The sequence below is a fragment of the Larimichthys crocea genome, chromosome XVII (assembly GCF_000972845.2).
Source record: "Larimichthys crocea isolate SSNF chromosome XVII, L_crocea_2.0, whole genome shotgun sequence".
In the NCBI taxonomy this organism is placed as follows: Eukaryota; Metazoa; Chordata; class Actinopteri; family Sciaenidae; genus Larimichthys; species Larimichthys crocea.
Window position 1 is genome coordinate 11,269,909 of NC_040027.1, and position 19,748 is coordinate 11,289,656.

General features: G+C 41.4%; 2 protein-coding genes across 6 annotated transcripts in view; one reads left to right on the forward strand and one right to left on the reverse strand.

The window, feature by feature from the left end:
• c23h1orf87 (chromosome 23 C1orf87 homolog) overlaps nucleotides 1-1,570 on the forward strand; it is a 33,313-nt gene extending 31,743 nt beyond the window's left edge. For both annotated transcript variants that reach the window (XM_019273600.2, XM_019273599.2), the window contains exon 7: nucleotides 18-1,570. The gene's annotated coding sequence lies outside the window, so the exon portion shown is untranslated. The remainder of the gene's footprint in view (nucleotides 1-17) is intronic.
• tut4 (terminal uridylyl transferase 4) lies at nucleotides 1,333-18,997 on the reverse strand. 4 transcript variants are annotated; one of them, XM_027290100.1, is made up of 30 exons: nucleotides 18,607-18,989; nucleotides 16,181-16,740; nucleotides 15,947-16,098; nucleotides 13,715-13,831; nucleotides 13,431-13,608; nucleotides 13,139-13,227; nucleotides 12,469-12,520; nucleotides 12,159-12,228; nucleotides 11,656-11,782; nucleotides 11,069-11,188; nucleotides 9,214-9,408; nucleotides 8,926-9,100; nucleotides 7,763-8,301; nucleotides 7,315-7,465; nucleotides 6,895-6,981; nucleotides 6,366-6,469; nucleotides 6,180-6,237; nucleotides 5,980-6,083; nucleotides 5,798-5,887; nucleotides 5,367-5,480; nucleotides 5,174-5,251; nucleotides 4,816-4,993; nucleotides 4,686-4,733; nucleotides 4,370-4,452; nucleotides 4,140-4,255; nucleotides 3,310-3,464; nucleotides 3,005-3,099; nucleotides 2,822-2,915; nucleotides 1,985-2,155; nucleotides 1,333-1,879 (listed from the first exon to the last, which is right to left on the reverse strand). In XM_027290100.1, exons 2-30 carry the CDS (start codon nucleotides 16,659-16,661, stop codon nucleotides 1,791-1,793), a joined length of 4,110 nt encoding a protein of 1,369 aa, XP_027145901.1. In that variant the 5' UTR covers nucleotides 16,662-16,740; nucleotides 18,607-18,989; the 3' UTR covers nucleotides 1,333-1,790. The 4 variants fall into 4 exon arrangements, with proteins under 4 accessions (XP_027145901.1, XP_027145900.1, XP_010740941.3 ...); XM_027290099.1 differs by having other exon boundaries at nucleotides 2,735-2,915; XM_010742639.3 differs by having other exon boundaries at nucleotides 2,348-2,915.
• Nucleotides 18,998-19,748: the final 751 nt, after the last annotated feature.

Genomic DNA, 19,748 nt, shown 5'->3' on the forward strand with positions numbered 1-19,748 from the left:
CTTTCACCTCTCTGCAGCTTCAGCGGAGCTGAACAAGGACAAAGCATATTCATGACTATCATGAATCTGAGCACGCTGAGAATTGATGAGGCAACATGCAGCAAGAAACCAGAGCCAAGCTCATCTAGCCACAGCTCACAGGACTATAACTCATTATAACGCGGTGACGGAAATTAGTGTGTGAGAGAAGATTTATCATCCTATATCATGTATACGATTATTGCGCTACATCCATTTGGCACGCATTTTGACAAGCTATTCTTTTTTCCCTGTGCTATATGACCCTGTCCTGGACAGGACACTGAGATCCGCCTCTTATGAACATAAGACAAGAAACAGCAACAGTAGTTAGAGGTTATTGGACGTACAGTCAATCAACCATATTAAGAGTTAATAGTTATTAGTACTGTGTCAGTTTTGTGTGTACTTGAAGGACCCACATTAGTTGGGGATGAATGTAAACTGTAACACGCATTTGCACTGTCGACACACCAGGCGTGTCGTATAGAAGTCAGACTTTAGTGTCAATCGCAGAACTAAAAGTGGTTCATAGGATTGGGAAACAGCAGTAACCTGATTCCACATCTCTGATATGTAGGTGTGGTGTTGTACTCAATCATGATGATTGAAAGAATGGGGACATCATCTTCCTACTAGCTATATAGTTTTTGTTGCAGACCGGCCACTGAGACAGAATTGGCATCAGGACTGACCGGCAGAACTTTATCCAGCACCCCTGGGGACTGTTTACACCTGACACCAACATGTGGTTTGGGTAATCCAAACACAAGTGGACAGCTCCAAGCACAGGTGTGCATGCACCCAAGACATGTTGAGATTCGGCTCTGACGTGATCTGGTCCGCATCTGATGACCTTTTTTTAGTAAATTGTCCTGGGCCGTAATTTAAGACCGCCTACGCAGCTGATCACCCGAGTCATACTCCTGTACCAACGCAGTCATACTGGAATGTAAAACAACCAGAAGCCACAACAAAGGGCAAGAAGGTCATGGGTGGAGAACAAACCATTTTTTTTAGCACAATAGAAACTGGATGATTCATATTACATCTGGAAATGATGCGTTTATGTCCATATAAAGTGGGAAAGTGAGATCACAAGTAGTCACTTGAGAATAATGTCATGTGTGACTATATACTTCGAGCTGTCCAGCTTTGACTGGATCACCCCAAGACGTGGGTTAATGTCAGGTGTGAACAGGGCGTTCGTACAGCCATGCATCGAGCAAACACTAATAGTACAGATGTGTCACTCGCCAAACTCAGACCCAAAAAGGCAAACATGAAGGGAGTAACTCACATGACACGACAAAGTTGTTTGCTTTTTCTTTATTTTTTTTGTAGCTTTTTTTTTTATATTTAAGATTTTTTCCCTTTTTTCTTGCTATCCCTGCTTTTGGCACTACATACTTAGGGTGACATGTTAGATTGTTTTTAAAACAAACGTCTATTCAAAGCCTTCATCTTGTGGCAAGCAAAGTATGAATACAGCTAATAAAAATAAAGGTTTACATTTTTTCCTCCTTACTTTACACATAAAATAAAAACACTTTTTTGGACCCCCTCAAAAATGGGGGTATTAAAATATTTGACATTTGTATCACAAATCAATGTAATGAGACAAAAAATAAAACATAAAAACTGTACAAAAATGATAAAATTCATTTTAAAAATTCTTGTGATCAAATGATGCAAAGAGTACATTATTTTTTTTTTTTGATTTGTTATGTTACTGACCATAAATCTAATTAAAAAGACGCGAGACGTGAGTTTCACTTCTTCTGCTGGATGAAATTCAGATTAACTTGATGTCGGACATGTGGGACCAGTGGGAAGTTTGGATTCGGATGTACCACAGAACCTGATGAAAGAACGGAGAGACAAAACCCAAAGTCAGTACAAACGGAGAGCTTGTGGTTTAGTTTTCTCAGCAGCAGCAGTGAGAACAGTGTTCATCATGTCTGACCTTGGGCCACGAAAGGTTTGCCGGGCTGGTAGCCTCCGTTGCCCTGCTGGATGTAGTTCTGGGGCATCCTGTAGGGCCAGGATGGAGACAGGGCGTACTGTGGTGCTTTATTGTGCTCCCATAACCGAGAGCCTTGGTTCACACTTACAAACTGGGCTGGGTGGCCGGACTCTGTAGAGACAAGATCAAAACATACATAAATAAATTAATAATAAAGCCTAAAAAAGGCAAAGAACTAGTGTCGCAAACTCCAAAATCATTTGATAGAATAATAAAAATGATTTGCTAACTGAATTAAACTATATTTAAAAGACAGAGAAAGAGGAAGACAGACGGTGCCACCAAAGATCACCCAGTGAATACCTGACTTGACTACAGTGCCATTGCCCATGAGTGACCCAGGTTGTGCCAAGTGGTTGTGCCAGTGTCCTTCCCGTCCTGGCCCACTAATGCCCAGCTGTCTCCCCGCAGGCTGGGCGAAGATGATGCTGGGGTCGTTCAGGTTCATGGGGCTGGGGTTGCCCCCTGAGCCGGTGGGACTCCCGTTCCCAGATGCTGAGCGCAGCGTGAATTTCAGGCCGGGCGGGGAGGGGGCGGTGGGAGAGGATGTGGTGAGGACTGGTCCGTGGATTGGCCAGGAGGTGGAAGGGATGTGGACTGGGTGATGAGGCTGCCCCTGGGAGTGGTGAGATTGGTGCTGGTGGGAGGGAAGTAGCCCCAGAGCGGTGAGCGCCCCCGGGTGGTACTGGCCTGGATGGGAGGTCGGGAAGCTAAAGAGCGGCAGGGGAACCTGGGGGTGAGCAGGCTGCTTCGGAGGACCAGCAGAACTGGTCTTACTGTGGGAGGGCTGAGGGGAACTGGAGGACTGGGTCGAACTCTGGGGGACAGATGTAGGCTGTGGGGAGTATGGTGGAGTCTGCCGACTATCGGACTACGAGAAGAAGAAAGAAAGAATTGTAAGTCAACAATTGGACTTTTATTTATACATTATAATATTAATTTATTCACTATTGTACTCACACATTCAGAAGGCTGCCTGGTCCTGCCAGGACAGTCTGCAGCTGCCTGGGGGATGGGGATGGACTGGCTCACTATAGTTCGTACCATGTGAGGAGCTGGGCAAGAAGAACAAAGAAACATAAAACCAGTTTTATAAAGGTCTGAACATTAGTTGTGTCCTGATTTACATATCAAGAGAGTTAACCACGGGTTCATAAAGCGGCACAATAATCAATGAGACTGACAGAAACACTACGATGTATATTTGTTTGTGTTCTTGTGTTGAAGTTTTGAGAAAGTGAAACTGTGAGAGATTCTGTGGATACCTGGCGCTCCGGTTGTCCTCTGTTTGAGGTGGCGGTACTCAGGACAGTCCCGCCGTACGTGACCCATGTCTCCACATTGGAAACAACGTCGGTCCTTCGGCTCGCGCTCCTCCTCTTTTACGTCCTCGTCTTTGTCGTTTTCCTTCTTCTTAATCCTGGCAAAGAAAAGGTTCAGGGCACAACCAAGAAAGGATGAATAAAACTGATACGGTCAGTATAAACGTAGAAATGAAGGTGCAAACATACATGCTAAGAATAATTACAAATGGTACAGGCTCTCCTAAATATCAGACTTCGGTTTCCTCCAACTACACACATACACACATACAGTAACTTTATATTAACTGCTTACAGTGTTAGCCTAACTTACCTATGTGACTCACCTGGAGCTTCAGGAATAAGTATTTTTCCCTTACTGCCTCTGGTCTACTCGTTTCTAAAGTCTTTTCTTCTCTCTGATAAACTCTCCACTGTCACCTGTTCTTTGCTTCCACTTTGATGTAAGGAGATCTACAGGTTCACCTGTTTCTCTTTCTGTATCCCTCACGTATCTTTTGTTGATATTCAACAGCCTCTTTCTTTATTGTTATTCGTGTTATCACCATCGTATCATTTCACAGCTACCGTATGACGGCAATGACACTTGGCAACTACATCAAGACCATGTTGCTACGTTTTACTTGTCCTTTTTTTTACATACTGAGGAAACACAAAAGTAAAAGTGAATATTAATTCATGACATATTTTTTACTCGACAAGAGTATCTTTTAGTTTTTCTTGGAATTCTACCGAGCCGAGAGAAAGATTTCGATGAATGAAGAGGGGACAACCTGCGTCGCTTTGGACAGTCCTTCATGTAATGTCCAATCTTCCCGCAGATTCGGCAGCACCTGTCGTTGGGCGCCAACTCGCCGTCCGTCAAAACCTTCGAGTCAAAGAAGTAGTCCTGCAGCAGAGCACGAAGGAAGCAGCAGATATTTTAAACGAGTAAGAGTTCCCTCAGGGGTCAGAGAAGACGACGTTCAAATGTTTAAACCCTCATGAGTCATGAGGAACGTACCACTTCAGTGCCGGGGACGGGGTAGAACGGAGTTCCAAACAACTTTCTCCCATTGATGAAGGCCTTCATGATGAAGTTGGTCACTAGAAAAAGCAAAAGGAGGAACATTTTTCACAGGCTTAGAGGCGGCTGAGATCACATCATTAGAAATGTATCTTTTAAAACACAAAGTGACATTAAAACTGTCAGAAAAGCCAGAAAGCAGATGTCTTTAGTAAAAAAACACCTCTGACTCAACAATCCCAGACTTATGTTGTTTTCAAATTTCACAATAACGCCCTCAAGTTAAAAAAGTATTTTGGACTAAAGCACTTACTTTTACGAGAAACTCCTGCACCAAGGTTATGATTCAAATCAAAGGGATCTGAGGGGAAGAACAGACGAGTGAGTCAAAGCGAGGTTAAGAAGCAGGTAAAGGAAACGGCTGAGAAGGTCTGTGTGGACACCTTCGATAGCGATGCATTTGCTGGTCCACTGTTTCTCAAAGGTGGTGAGACGTTTCGTTTGGCGGATGCTGATGACGTGCTCTTTGAAGTCAAATTCTTCTGTGTAAAAGCGCAGGAGTCCCAACCACAGCTCTCCCACTGACTCTGTGTTCGGCTGCAGGTCTGGCAGAAGCCGACGCTGCGACAACAGAAGAAACAAACTTAGTACCAATTTAATTTTAAAGTAGCAGAAAATGTGCGACAGGAGCAACATTTGGACTACAGCACTTATTAAAAAAAAAGCTGTGATGCTGTGTACAATGTGAAGCCCAGAGGGTATGATATGCAGGATAGTTTGACTTTGTTTCATTTAACTCACCAGATCCTCAAGGTCATCACAAAAGAAAGCATTCCAGCCATCTACCATGCGCTGGGGAACAGTCGTCCCATCAAAGATCTACAAAAAAAAACAAAAAAAACATCATACAGAGTTATCCATTGTCCTTCATTGAAAGCTAAGCACTCTTGTGTTTCAGGTAGAGCTCATTAGTTCATTAATCAGTGACCGTTACCTCCTGCAGGACGGGAATGACTGGCGGCTGCCGCTGCTGCAGGAAGTAGAGCACCATCAGAATGTAAGCATAAGACGAGAGGCTTCCTCTGGACGCATCCCCAATGTCGCAGCGCTGTGAGCACAGAGTCGGATTAGTTACACCGTCAACAGTAGTGATGCAGTGTTTTCAGGTGTTTCTGGCAAACATCCTATTTTCTGTAAGTTCTTAATCTTAAACACGTCAAGCCTGTTTCATCTCTGTGTCAGCTTCATGCACCTGTAACCACAACCAGTGATGTCACAGAGTCCTGGAGTACATCTGTGCATCACTGCAATCTGAGATGTTAAACTGAAGGCCAGCAAAGATCAGACCTTCAAATGGGTGTTATGTTACCCAGGGAAAGTCCTGGTTATGTGAAGTGGGACTGTTTGAGATATTTATCAACTTACCTTTGCAAAGACTTTCATTGTATATCCCAAGAACTGCACACGTGGATCCAGTGCCGCATATGTGGCCAGCATCCTGGTGTTGTGTTGAGCCTGCAGAGACGACCCGTCCAAAGTTTATTCACCACTTTCAATAAATAAAAAGGTATGTCTAAGCACTTTATAAGGCAGCTCCATTCACTCACCAGGGTGTTATAAAGGCTAATGTCTCCCTCCAGGCCGCTCTGTCTGTGTTCAAACTTCACAATAGGCACTTTAGCTGTTGTGATAGGCAAGATGTTCCTCAGACCTGTGATGTTGGGGAGAAGGAGGGATCACAGTAAGATTCAGTCTTTGACACAGAGATAGAGATAGATGAGAGGTCATTACTGAAACGTTAATTCACCTGCATGTTTCTTCAACACTTTTGCAAGACCTTCAATGATCTCCTTGCAGTTCAGCTTCTGTTCAAAGAGATTTAAAATTTTAAATGCAACAGTGAACAGATAAAGGGGGTCACTAAATGTCAGTCCCACTGAGGCAGCGTGAGTTGCATTAAAGAGGAGTGTGTCTGTGTGTTTAGTCCACCTACCTCTGCAGTATCATGACCCTCCAGAGTCATGCAGATATCAAGGTCGCTGTCACGGAAGCCAAAGCCGTTCTTGGAGGAGCCAAACAAGCAGAGCTGAGCTTTATCTGTGGATTCAAACACACACAGAGGAGGAAATTCACATTTCTATCACATTCTGTATCATTCTCAGAAACTGTCAAATAAAAACTGGTTTCTCAAATAATAATCTGTCTGTTCAGAATCTGGTTAAAATATAGAAACAACAGTCACGTCACACTCACCACACTGTTGCTGAGTTTCTCTTTAACCACCTGATTCATTAATTCTGTTTGATTCTACTTATTATAATCTCACGCTGTTACACTGCTGTTAATGAAACTCAACACTTCTAAATTAACAAAGCAAAGGGGGAGAAAGCAGGAAGGCTTGACAAGACTTAAAACATTTTGGATACTGGGGGTGGAAAAGCCTGGTTCTCCCTTTATTTGAGGAACAAACATAAATGGCTCAGGTCAATAACAAAAAATGTTGTTTTGAAGTTAATACTCACCATTATACTCCTTCCTTATAAACCTCTCCAGGCTGGCGAGGATCTGCTCCCTCTTCTGCTGCTCAGCATGAGTTGGTGACAATTCATCTGCAAACAGCAGAACAGAAACTCAGTCATGCAAAACTGCAATTAGTCAAATAGTTAAAATAAATGTTGAAGGCATTATACTTGCCAATTACGGTTTAGCCCTTTTTCCAGGCAAACATGAAAAAAAACATCTGATGGTTCTGATTCAGAAATGTGAGAATTTGTTGCCTTTATTAAATATTTTGGAACACTGGTCAGACTTCCTGTCGTATTATAGTTTAGAGTAAATGTAATGCAGTTTACTTTTGAATAGGTTTAAATGTTTTTTTAGTTTTTGGTACCATCTGTCAAAGGAGATCAAATTCAATAATCAATTTCACATTGAATACATACAGTAGCATAATTTGCAGAGTCCATCAAGGATATCTCTGAAGCGGTCGTTCATAGGGGGCAGAGGCTTCAGCTCGATCTTCTTGAAGTCTTCAGGACACTCGTCCTTCAGGTGACCGTCACGTTTGCAGATGCTGCACACAACAGTTGGAGGCTGGAACGAAAAAGTTCAAAGAGCATGAATGAAATGACCATTATGAGCTTTACCAACACAACAACACAAAATGTTGGACACTAGTTAGAGAACATCATTGTGATTAACTATTTCTGTGGGGCAATGAGCCGAGCAGTCACACAGAATTCAGTTTTTTTAAGATATTTTACCACTGAGAAATGTGACATAATTACTTTTATAGTAGAGTCGATTAAATTACTTATTGATGCTATGCTCTATTAAAACACATAAAATAAAATGAAGTATGCAAAGTTGAATGGTGTTCATGATAATTACCTTCCCACCAGTAAATATCATCTTATCAAACACATAGTGCAGGTCCTCTGATGCAACGGGTCCATCCTTATCTGAAACGCTGCTTTCCTCCTCTTCTTCCTCTTCGTCCTCCTCCCCCTCCTTGTCACTGTCCAGCAGGCCATTGGGGGAGAAGGAAGGTTTGCTCCCCTCATTTAGAACCATGTCCATGAGGCTGGCATCTAAAGTTTTCTCGTCCTTCCTTGTGGACGGATCTGAACCATCTTCATCATCGCTGTCAGGCTCGTCGTCCTTCTTCAGCCCCCGGTGACCCCTCTGAGCACTTTGACTTTTTCCATCTTTCCTGTCGTCTTCTTCCTTGTTCGCAAATGCAGCCTCCTTCCTCTCGATCTCTTCAAATTTCAGCTTTCCTGTCTTCTTGCTTCTCTGCCGCCCCCCGGTGCCCCTTCTCTGGGGGCAAGCAAAGTATTTGTAAGCCGTACGGAAGCGCTCCTGGATGTACTCGAACACCATTTGGCTGTTCAAGCTTCGTGCAACATTTCTCTTCAAGGCAAAAGGATCTATAAAAAAATTTTTTTTAAAAAGAAGAAGAAGAAGAAGAAGAAAAAGAAACACAGGGTGAATTGCTGATACTTTTTCAGACATGTAGGACTAATTTTCCAGCAGAGAGCCTGTTTACAGAGGATGTCACACATCTTGGGTGATCAGATCTGAGCAACGACTGATTTACACATCACTCATAACACTTGCTGAGGTTGTCCGGGACTCATTTGACCACATATCTTTTGCATTATACAAACTGATGCATCATGGGTCACACGAAGGGACGCCTACTGAACTGACTTCCTGTAAGTACGCACAAAACTGATTTGGTTTACTGTAATTCAAATAAAGTGTTTGGACTTTCTTACCTACCAAGATAAGAAGCAGATGTTTGTGAACATGCTGTCTGTTTCAACTGATTTCCTAATATTCCCAAACGCCCCTTAAAAATGGTGCAATTCTGAGAATTGTGAAATTGTGTACGTGGTATAGCAAGGAAATAACACCCAAGACACATGCCGAGACACTAATGCCAAGTGTGAACACACCTACTAAGAGCAAGCTGTCCACTTGTGATTGGATTACTACCCGAGACACACGTCAAACTGCGTAAACAGGCTCATTGATCAATGGCCTATTACCTTCAATAGCGAGCCTGCGACGTGGCCAGTTCTTCACTTCCCTAGAGAGGAGCTCCTTTAAGCGGATGCTGATGATGTATTCTTCAAGAGCAAACTCCAGTGTGTAAAAACGTAAGAGCTCCAACCACAGCTGGCCCAGCGACACACTTTTAACTGAGTCGAATGTTAGGCGTGTCTTTAAGGAAAAGTAACAGAGGGGTTGTTAAAACCAGGGTGACAAAGCAAGAATATCAACACCGCGAGATCTTAATTGTTCTATAAATGTTTGTATGATGTAGTGACACTCACCAAACCGTCTGAATAATGTGCATCATCAGGTTTTTTCTGCTCCGGTTTGGATCTGCCCTCTCCTCTGGCTTCGTTGCGGTTCTCCCCTCGTCCATCCGTGGAGCTTGGAGGTCTGCGCTCCCATCGGACGAACATGTCCAGCTGTATTCCAGTTAGATGATACTCATCCACGCGTTTCACGTCAAAGCCTTCGATCTGAACGAGGAAACGCAGCAGAGGGAAAGTAGCAGTGAGCAAAAAATGTGAAGCCAGTTTAACCCTGCAGCTCCTCGTATCCATGTTTTTATACCGTGTCGTCATGTTGTGATTTTAAACACTGCTGTAAATAGTTACCACATGTACCTTGCAGCACACAAGTGACTGACAGGTGAGTCTGTGTTGCCTAGCAACATCAACGTGCCTCTCGATCCAAAAAAACAAAAGCCTCAGTGTGATTGGGTTAAGAGCTGAGAGAAAGGACAAGCGCTGCAGTTTTGTGCCTCACTTCCAGACACACTTCCCCTCATTACACTTGCTACACTCACTCTGTATATATTCCGATCATTCTTAAACTTTGCATGTAGAGTAAAAGGAAAATTATTAGACTCTGTAACCTAAAACCACCTGAAGATCTCTGCTGAACTGCAGAGGTGACTCCAGTGATGCTGGTGTTCAGCTTCAATCCCAAATTAACAAGGTCAGAAATCTTTTTCCTCACGAGTTATGGCCATACATAAATCAAAAGGATACTGAAAAACTCATGCTTTTATTTTTTATTATGTTACAGATGCGATCACTATCACATACTTTTTTAACCAGCCTCACAGAAATAAAAACACAGAGCTCATTCAAAACTCCTTGGCTGTTAACCAGAACCAAGAGGAGAGAACGCGTCAGTCCTGTTTTACCTGTTCTGCACCGGCTTACTATGACTTTTAGATTTTATATACTAAGCCATGGGCTTAGTTTATAAAATATTTTTTTATTAACTACTTGCCTTTAGGAGCACTTCAATCATGTCTGTTTTATGTGAAGCATTTGGTGCATGTGATTTCTTTGTTGTGAAACATGTTGAGCTGCATTTCTGTATGAGAGGTGCTCTCAAATAAACGTTATTATTATTGTTGTTATAGGGATTGGTGACATCACTGTTGGGTGTGAACCTGTAATCACACCAACATTGCACCTACACTAAGAAGAGTTCTTCCTGGTGGTGAATGCTGTGCTCTAAAATACACCTTATGCTTCATTTTAAAACATTTTGATGCCACAAATGACGTATGGAATCTTAATTAAATGGGTCATTCTATATATTCATATGAATTTTACATCTTTAATTAATTAATGATTCATAACTTCTATTATGCAAATGTATGCAGCATGGTACTAAAAAAAAAATAATAATGAGATCGTTCTAACGGCAGCGGAAAGATGATTTTTCAGCTGTCTATTTTTCTTAGGTTAACATGACTGCTTACAATAAGAAACACACACTTTTACATCATCGTTCAACATTTGTTAGCCAACACAGATGTGTGTGTAGGAGTCTTTTTCACAAAACATGACACAAAATGCAAATGAAGGCTGTGTGTCATCATTACATAAAATGGCAGACATCCAACATGTGTCATTCCATCATTACATCAGACTAAATCATTTACATATACTACCAGAAGCTAAATGTAATAATTACTAATGTATGGTTATAAAGAGCGGCATGGTTCTGAGTCTGTATGCCAGGGCTCAGGCATGTGCTGATAAATGTAAAACTGATAAACAACAAAAAAAAAGATTGAAAAATAATGATGTTCATCTGCTAAGGAGAGAGCACGAGGAGCAACTCTGTTCCAGTGAGAGTGTAAAAGACTTCACCTACCCAGCGGCCCAGGTAAACAGGAAGGATGGGCTCTTTCCTCTGCTGCAGGAAGAAGATGACCATGAGAGCGAAGGAGTACGAGGGGATGCCGCCTTCAGCCTGGCAGTCGATGTGACACAGCTATGGAGAAAAAAACACTTTCGGTCAGTCTTGATTTTATTCTTAATGCAAACAGTAAAACTGAAAAGAATCTGTTTACTTATAAAAGCCTTTCTTGCTATAAGCCTAAACATTAAGTCCATTAAGTAGAATTGCCCATTTTCATCATGTGGACAAATACTTATGTAGCTTCTTGTTTGTGCCGAGAAAGAGCCACTTTATTTATTACAAAGCATATATTTTAAGCTTTTAAATCCAGTATTGGTTTATTAATTTCAGACTGTGCAACTGATACATTATGTGTATCACTTATGCATACCAATTAGTAAAAGAGGGCAAACAAACAGGATTTATCAGACTTGAGGTAAACACATTTTTAAATGCAAACCTGCATCAGACAATGCACAGAAAAAAAGAACAGCTGAACACACTGAAATCCCATTAGGAGATCTTGGGGGAACGTAAGGAACCATCAGTCACAGCCTTACCCTCGCCCAGTAGCGGAAGGCCAGCACCAGCGGAACCAATCTGGGCTCCAGTTTAGCCAGCGCTGCCAGGTGATTGGTGGTGAGACAAGCAACGTCATTACCTGCGCTCACTTTACACATCAGACCACTGCACAGACACAGATGTGGAAAAATAAATAAATAAATCAGTTAACATATGAAAAACCACACATATATTATAGAAAAGTCATTACATGTAATGTATTGCTCTTTCTAATGGGGCAGCAATTGCTGGTGAGTAAAGTTGGATCCAGACAGTAAATTAAGGCTGAAATTGCAGGCCTCAATGGGCAGTCATGTCTGAGTTGATACGTGCAGTTACATAAGAGATAAGACATCATATAACACTGCTGACTCTGTGCTCTCCTAGATAATCTGAAGAAAACAAGTTGCAGTCATATAAAAGGTTTCCTGCTCTTGCTCAGCAATGTAAAGTCACAAAGAAACTACATCACACTACATATACACTTTTAAAAAATGCTCACCTGCAAACATCCCGACAGAACACAGCTGGAACTTTGGCATGAAAATCTGACTCAACCTCAGAAAATTCAGCTAGAGAAGAAGAAAAAAAAAAAATACGTTGGAGTAAGTTGCACAAACACTAATTCATCGCAGGACTTTTACACAGAGCAGCATTACTGAGGTCCAAGACAAAAGCGGATATAGGGTTTCCAAGAACGCAAACCATCAAAGCAAAGATATTAATTCCAGGACGGGTTTATGGAAACTTTAATCAATCCTGTCCCAACTGAAGAAAAACATTTACTGTATAATAAGCCAAGCATAACTTACGGCTGTTCTTAAGGATTTCCAGCACTTGAATCAGGACCTCAGGTTGTGTCATCTGAACGAACAAAAGTAACGACAGAAAGCGAGACAATCAGACCAAACGTCACTGCTGATTTAGACGCAACAAAAATATAAACACAACACTTTAGTTGAGCTGAAATAAAAGATGTAAGACTACTTCTCTGCACACAAAAAGTTTATTTCTCTCAAATTTTTAACACAATTTTGTTAATATTGGTATTAGTGAGCGCCTCTCGCCCTACTCTGCCTCTGATTGGCTAGTACTCATGCCTTTGTTGGAATTTGAGGGTAAACAAATCAGTGGCAGAGTGGGGTTGGTCATGACATTTCCCTCCTGTGAAAAAATAATTGGTATCTGTGGCATTGTGTTAAATATTCATAGCTCAGTAGTTAATAAATGCCTTTCTCAAATAAAATAAAACTGCACAAACTGTTATTTTATTGTGACAGTGCAAAGAACACCTGTGTCATAGTCATGCTGTTTAATCAGCATCTTAATATGCCTCACCTGTAAGGTGGATGGATTATCTTGGCAAAGGAAAGTGCAGCAAAAACAAAAGTGTTGTTTATATTTTTGTTGAGTGTGCGCGTCATCTTTAGGTCATTTGAGAACATCCATCATTATTTTGTGAAAAAGCAGAAGCGGACTTACTGTGGAAGGATGGGTGACATCAATGTTGATATCACTTGTTTTGAAGGCAAATCGGGTAAGACATGAACCATAGAGACGGAGAGCACAAGCTGTAAAACCAAAGAAGAGATATTAGAAAATATACAGTATAATTCACACTCAGTATTGTAAACTGGACAGCATTTGACACTGAGATCTAATTTCAGCAGTACCTGAAATTCAGATGTTTCTCAAGGAATTTCCTCTTGTTACACTTGTACACTACTCGCAGACGGAAATACAAACAAGACTGAGTGACATCACAGCATACAACCTGAAAGGTGCCTCTTGATGATCTCCTCCATCCTGATGACCACGGCCTTCCGAACCTCAAAGTCCTCCTCTGAGATCCCGTGCTGCCTCGCCGTTTCAAGAACGGCCGCGTCAACGGCCTTCAGCTGGGCAGCGGATGCCGGCGGCAGGGCACGCAGCTCATTCTCCTCCTGCTTCTCCTGAAACGCCAGAACCAGAATATGTGAAACACTTTTCATTCTAAACCTTTACTTTTGTGTTCCTTCAGAAGAGAATTAATAAAGCATAAGCTTAAAATGACCATACCATGATGTTCTTCTTGTGTCTCTTCTCCTTGATGTGTTTGTGTGCTCCTTGAATGTTCTCAATGTGCACCGAACAGAGCTTGCATAAGTATTGATAGTTTGGGTACTCGGGGGACTGCTGTGAAAACAAAGAGAGGCAGAATCAATGCATGTTCTCATACAGATTGTCAGGCAGAGAATTGGGGATTTGTCACTCTGCCCTCCATCAGATCATAATCACAACCATTAGAGGAATAATGTATATTATTTGAAGTGCAGGATGTATTTATCCACAGTCAGTGTATTACCTACAGTAGAGAGCAGATGGCACGCCCCCAGTTTGGAGGAGCAGCATGGAAGCTAAGCAATGTACTGCTGCGAAAAATTTTTAGTATTTCAGCGTAGTGTTGCTATCAGATAGACATTTCTGATGGAAAACTGAAGTGTTTATATCTGTGCTCTTGGGCAGCGGTACACCATCAACTCCCATGTTCGACAAGGAAAAAATTATTTTTGTGAACGAGGTCTGGTGGCTTTGTAGAGAGCGATTAACTGCTTTAGTTTCCTGCTGGAAAGGGCTGTCCGATAGCAAGGTAAAGCAGTGAAAATAGTCTTCACTTGGACGGATATTGATTTTTTTTTTAGGTATCTAAAATATGTTTTGTTGCTCCCCCTGTCCACAGCGGTATGTTGCTTTTCTTCTTCGCTGGTCTTCCCATCTGCCTCTCATGCTGACCACTGTAAGTAAAACACTGACTGATGAATCAGCTCCTCAAATAACCTAAACTGTCCCTTTAGCCAACGCGGCTCATGCCACAGAGAGTCAAAATCAAACAAATCCCTCTGGCGTGATTTTATGGAGAGAAGAGAATAGAAGAATGCAAAACATTATCCTTATTCATCAAAATAAGACATATTTCTTCAGTGCATCAGCGTTTAATTTTGTTTTAACACAAAGCAGATGTATGAGAACTTTGGCTTTAACAGAATGGACCTCTGTTAGTATTGTAAACTTGTTAATCTCTACCAAGCACCAGGAACATTAAGTACCCATAAGCTCTTGTTAAACTCATTTTTCTCTTCTAAAACTTCTTAGATCTCAGGTTTTTTTTTTGTTTGTTTCACCCAGTTTTGGGCTTTATAGCATTCATCTCAATTGCTATAATTAACTCTATAAAAGTTTAAAAATCTCTTCCAGACATGTTTTATGACATAAAAATACTCTGCTGGAAATAATTTGTGTCTGATTTGGTTCATCCACAAAAAAAAAAAAAGGAAAAAAGATGAATTACCTTCTTTAAATTTCTTTAAATTATGTCCACCTCTTCTCTCTCATTAAAATATCCATAAACTATCGATATACAACAAGTGGATCTCTAAGTTTTATGTCTACATAGTGTGGTTTGACTTCGATCAGTTGTTAATAAATGTATTTATCCATCAATCTATTTTTCAGTGTATCAAATTTCAGATATATACACTGGTTTAGAGTTGTCACGATACTAAAATGAGTAACCACGATACTATACCAGACAAAGTATTGCGGTTCCGGGTATTATCGCGATACTGCAGCCTTTTTTATTATTATTATTTTTATAAACTGCAATGTATTTGTACAAGTTAGTTTGAAACAACGACATTTGTTTTTTAAGCAAAATTAGTGTTGCCACAGACTCGCTGCTCGGGCCCGGTGCTTCTGCCATGGTGAGTGTGTTGTCTCGTGTCTGGGCGAGACAGAACTTTAGCTTGTTGTTTGTTTTGAAGCGAGTTTCTATCGAAGCGGAGCTGTCTTCGCGGAGTTCGTTCTTGCCGGCAGAAACACACGAACAGCCAATCAGCTAACAGACGGGAGGACCCAGCGTGCGGAAACAGCCTATCATATCCCTGGACGTCACACGCCTGTTACTGGTGACGTCCAGGGATATGATAGGCAGCCAATCATTCAGCAGCTGTGTAGTTCGGTTGCGGTTCCATGTTGGTTTGTTTACAAAGGAGTAGCATGCAGTGAGAAGCCGGGAGGAGAGCAGAGGCAGCCGCTATGCAGCGGAGACTGGCACCGGTAATATAGTAATCCACGGTAGTACCGTCGTGTAGAATTTCTAGTATAGTAGCGACGGTTATGATTTGGCACCGCGGGGTACCGTGTATACCGTGGGTATCGTGCAACTCTACACTGGTTGGACCCAGGCAGCAACTAAGATGAGCTGAACTATACATTTATTTTACAACAGGCATGATGGGATTGGTTCCTTACTTTCAACAGTCGGTGGATGTAGTCTCTGTAGAGGCGCTCCTCTGCCTGTCGGAGGCCCAGCTGTTGTTCAGTCAGGGGCCCTTCCTCCACAGTGGGCCTCACCTCTCTGCCCTCTTCAACAGACTGATGCATCAGTGCAGCAGATTTCACCCCTACAAACAACACAGACAAATAAGTTTATCAGAGATACATTTGGTGGAAGAGACACAATCACCTCAGCAAAAAAAAACTCACCATGGGACTTTTCCTTTGCTAAAGCTAGAGTTGAACTCTTAGCGTGCACTGAGAAACCTTTCTCAGGTGTACCGGGCACTACAGGAGAGCCGGTCTCTCTGTTTGCCGAGGGGCTACTGTCTGTGGAAAGAGACACCCTGGAATCAGGAGCCTGTGCCAACAGCTGCTGCTGCTGTTGCGAGTTTGCCCCTTTTCCTTTCCCTCTCTCCCCAGAACTCGTTCTTCCAGTCAGTCTAGTCAGCCTAGATGGCCGTCCTCTCCTCTTATCCTGGGGGATGTCTGTGAAAGTCTTGCCTTGCCCACGGTTTCCTATATTATGTTCATCCTTTGCAGCAGTGACGTTTTCTTGTCTGCGGGGTGCAGACTTGGTACCCTCTCTCTGCGCAGGAGCCTCTTTATTTGACTTCTCGCCGGACAAAGCTTTGGCTCCTCTGGGCTGAGACTGTTTGCCTGATTTTACTGGACTTCTGGACTCATCCATCCCTCCTGTCCTGCTGCTCTTGTCCCGGGTGGAGTCAACACCACACTGAGGAAGACCAGGGAGGCAGGCCACCTAAAGTCTAGACAAAAAAGGGAGATGATTCTGCTTTACCATTCAGGTAAGGGCAACTGATCAAATACAGCAGAAAAAGTTGTCTAGTTTCACCATTGCTGCAACTTTTAAATATATTATTAAAAATAGCTTTGAATATGACTCTTTTGACTTTGAGAATATGATTTTTACCATGTGAATTACAAATAACATTCTTTTAGCTACTTTTCACTGTTAACAATTGAAGTTAGGAGGTTGTCCTCATTTGAGTGAAGCTTTTAGAGACTGACTTGTGCTACAACTACCCCCCCAAAAAAAACCAAAAAAAATCTCACAACCAAGGCTGGAAACAGAGAATGATTGACAGGTTTGCTCAATGTCTTAAATGGGAGATACAATTAAGTGATTATTAAAATGGGTGGAGATTAACTTTCCGTCCATTAACGAATCCTTTCAGCTCTGCAGTACATTACTAAACAATGACAGCGGAGTGATAATAATAACAGATTCTAGGTCAAAAGACAGCTTTGAAAAAAGTGAGTTCCTGAACAGACACTAAAAAGTCTTTATATCCCCCGTCCTTCCACAGTTTAGGTCCACAACTTGAACTTACAGGCTCTACTAGGGACATGTCTCTGAATCATATGTAGTGGAGGGCCAGTCTATAAATACAGTCATCCTAAAGCTAAAATTAAAACTAACAGGTGTGATGTGAGACTCTCTTGTTAAAACTGCAGCAGCCTTTTTGCTTGAATTGTAACTGATTTTATAGTCTCCCACTTTATCAACAGTGCAAATTGTATTGAGTATCATTTGTCACAATTCTTAGACACAATTTATAAAAATAAAAGAAAGTGTAGAGCTGAAACAGTGAAGCCATTATTATAGTCAAAGCCAGTTTATGACAACAGTTAAGTCGTTTAATCAAGCAGAAAAGTTTCAGTTTCATTTTTCGGTCTAAGTTTGGAAACATGCAATAAGTTTCACATCGCTGTGAACTGAATATCTTCAGCCTTTGGACCTGTTGGTCTGTCAAAACAAAGAAAGTTGAACACTTTTAAAATGTGCGACGGCTATTTTTCTGAATCTCTTTTTACATTTTATAAGCATAGGCTAAATAATGAATTTATTGATCGTGAAATGAACTGTTTAGTTGAAGCCCTAGTAAATAAATAAATAAAAATGTCACAAGGTTTCTGCCACTTTGTGTCACTGCAAAGAGAGACTTCTGTGAATCTAGTAATTGTCTAATAATTGACAATTTTCACCAAAATACAAATAGCTGAAGGATTTACACTACAGTCGGATTAATCAGTGGACATTTAATAACCAATAATAATAATAATAATAATAATAATGCAACTTTTTATCAATCATTAACACATATAGGCTAATAACCTAGTATATAAATAGGTTAAAAAGGTGAAATAAAAGTTGAATAAATTAAATATAAACGATTTCATAGTCCAGGCTTGAAATATGACACATTTTAAAAAGAAATCATTACATGTCCCTGTCCAAAAGGTGGAGGACTCCTGATGTAGAGACTTAATTAAACAGTGATGAGGACAGAGCGGTGGTGTGCTGCACCTTTACCTCTCCACGGGCGGTGTTAGGAGTGAACTCAGGTGGTGTTAGGAGTGAACTCAGGTGGTGTTAGGAGTGAACTCAGGTGGTGTTAGGAGTGAACTCAGGTGGTGTTAGGTGTAGCAGACATGCGTGGTTGGGGTTAACCTGGAGGTTGGTGTTAGGTTTAGTTACTCGAAAAACGAAACCGAGAAGCGAGACACAGACTCCGACACAACAACACCGAGACTTCACGTTAGCCCAACTTCCAAAACACACACACGAAAGCACGCAGGCGGAGAAATTATCGACTGAAAGGAAAGCTCACCATTAAAACCCAAACGTGTCCCCGGTGCTGTAGTTCGGACTCCCGTTCACTTCCCGGTGACTCTTCGCCTCAGCCGTTACTTTGCCGTTAGCGGTCCTCGCGAGCTAACTGACCGTTAGCCCGCTCTGCCCGGCGGAGCTAACGGAGATAAATAACACACAGCGGCGACTCATGAAGCGCGGAGACGGACGACTGAGGCCGGCACGGCGCGGAGCGGCTCGGCCTGGCTTACTGTGGAGCTGTGCGGTGGAGTCCGGACGGGCTCGGAGCTGCCTTCATGTCTCTGCGCTAAATAATGTTCGTCAAAGCCCACGGCCCCAAAACAGCGACCACTGACGCCATGTTAATACAGCAGCCCGGTGCATTGTGGGAGTGCCCGTGATGATGAAGAGGGGCGTGTGGCGAGGTGCGTTCACGTGACGCTCGGAGACTATTTACTGTAACTACAGTAACCACAACACGTCCTTTGTTTGTTTACTTTTCTTTCTTTCTTTCTTTTTTTCTTACTTTCTTTATTTTTTCTTTCTTTCCTTTTTCTTTCTTTCTTTCTTTCTTTCTTTCTTTCTTTCTTTCTTTTTTCTTTCTGTTCTTTCTTTCTTTCTTTTTTCTTTTTCTTTCTTTTTTCTTTCTTTCCTTTTTCTTTCTTTCCTTTTTCTTTATTTTTTCTTTTCTTTCTGTCTTTATTTTTTCTTTCTTTCCTTTTTTCTTTTTTCGTTCTTTTTTTCCTTTTTCTTTCTTTCTTTCTTTTTTCTTTTTTTCTTTCTGTCTTTATTTTTTCTTTCTTTCCTTTTTTCTTTTTTCTTTTTTTCTTTCTGTCTTTATTTTTTCTTTCTTTCTTTCTTTCTTTCCTTCCTTTTTTCTTTCTTTTTTCTTTCTTTCTTTCTTTCTTTCTTTCTTTCTTTCTTTCTTTCTTTCTTTCTTTCTTTCCTACATGTAAAAATTTACAACTACAAAAAAACAACAAAATAATAATCAGAATCAGAAATACTTTATTAATCCCCGCAGGTAAGTTGGATAGTAAATAATAGCAAGAAAAATATTTGAATATTATAGAGGTTGGATAGTAACATCCCAAGAAAAAAACTTATACACTATACACCTATATACGACGGAGTATTAGGGCCACATTTTTTGGAATAATT

Coding starts and splice junctions, on each gene's coding strand:
- tut4 (XM_010742639.3), bottom strand. CDS start 16,661: ATGGATGAGTCCAGAAGTCCAGTAAAATCAGGCAAACAGTCTCAGCCC. Junction 12,229..12,468: donor GGAAATCCTTAAGAACAGCC/GTAAGTTATGCT, acceptor CTTCTTCTCTAG/CTGAATTTTCTGAGGTTGAG. Junction 6,982..7,314: donor ACTCTGCAAATTATGCTACT/GTATGTATTCAA, acceptor TGCTGTTTGCAG/ATGAATTGTCACCAACTCAT.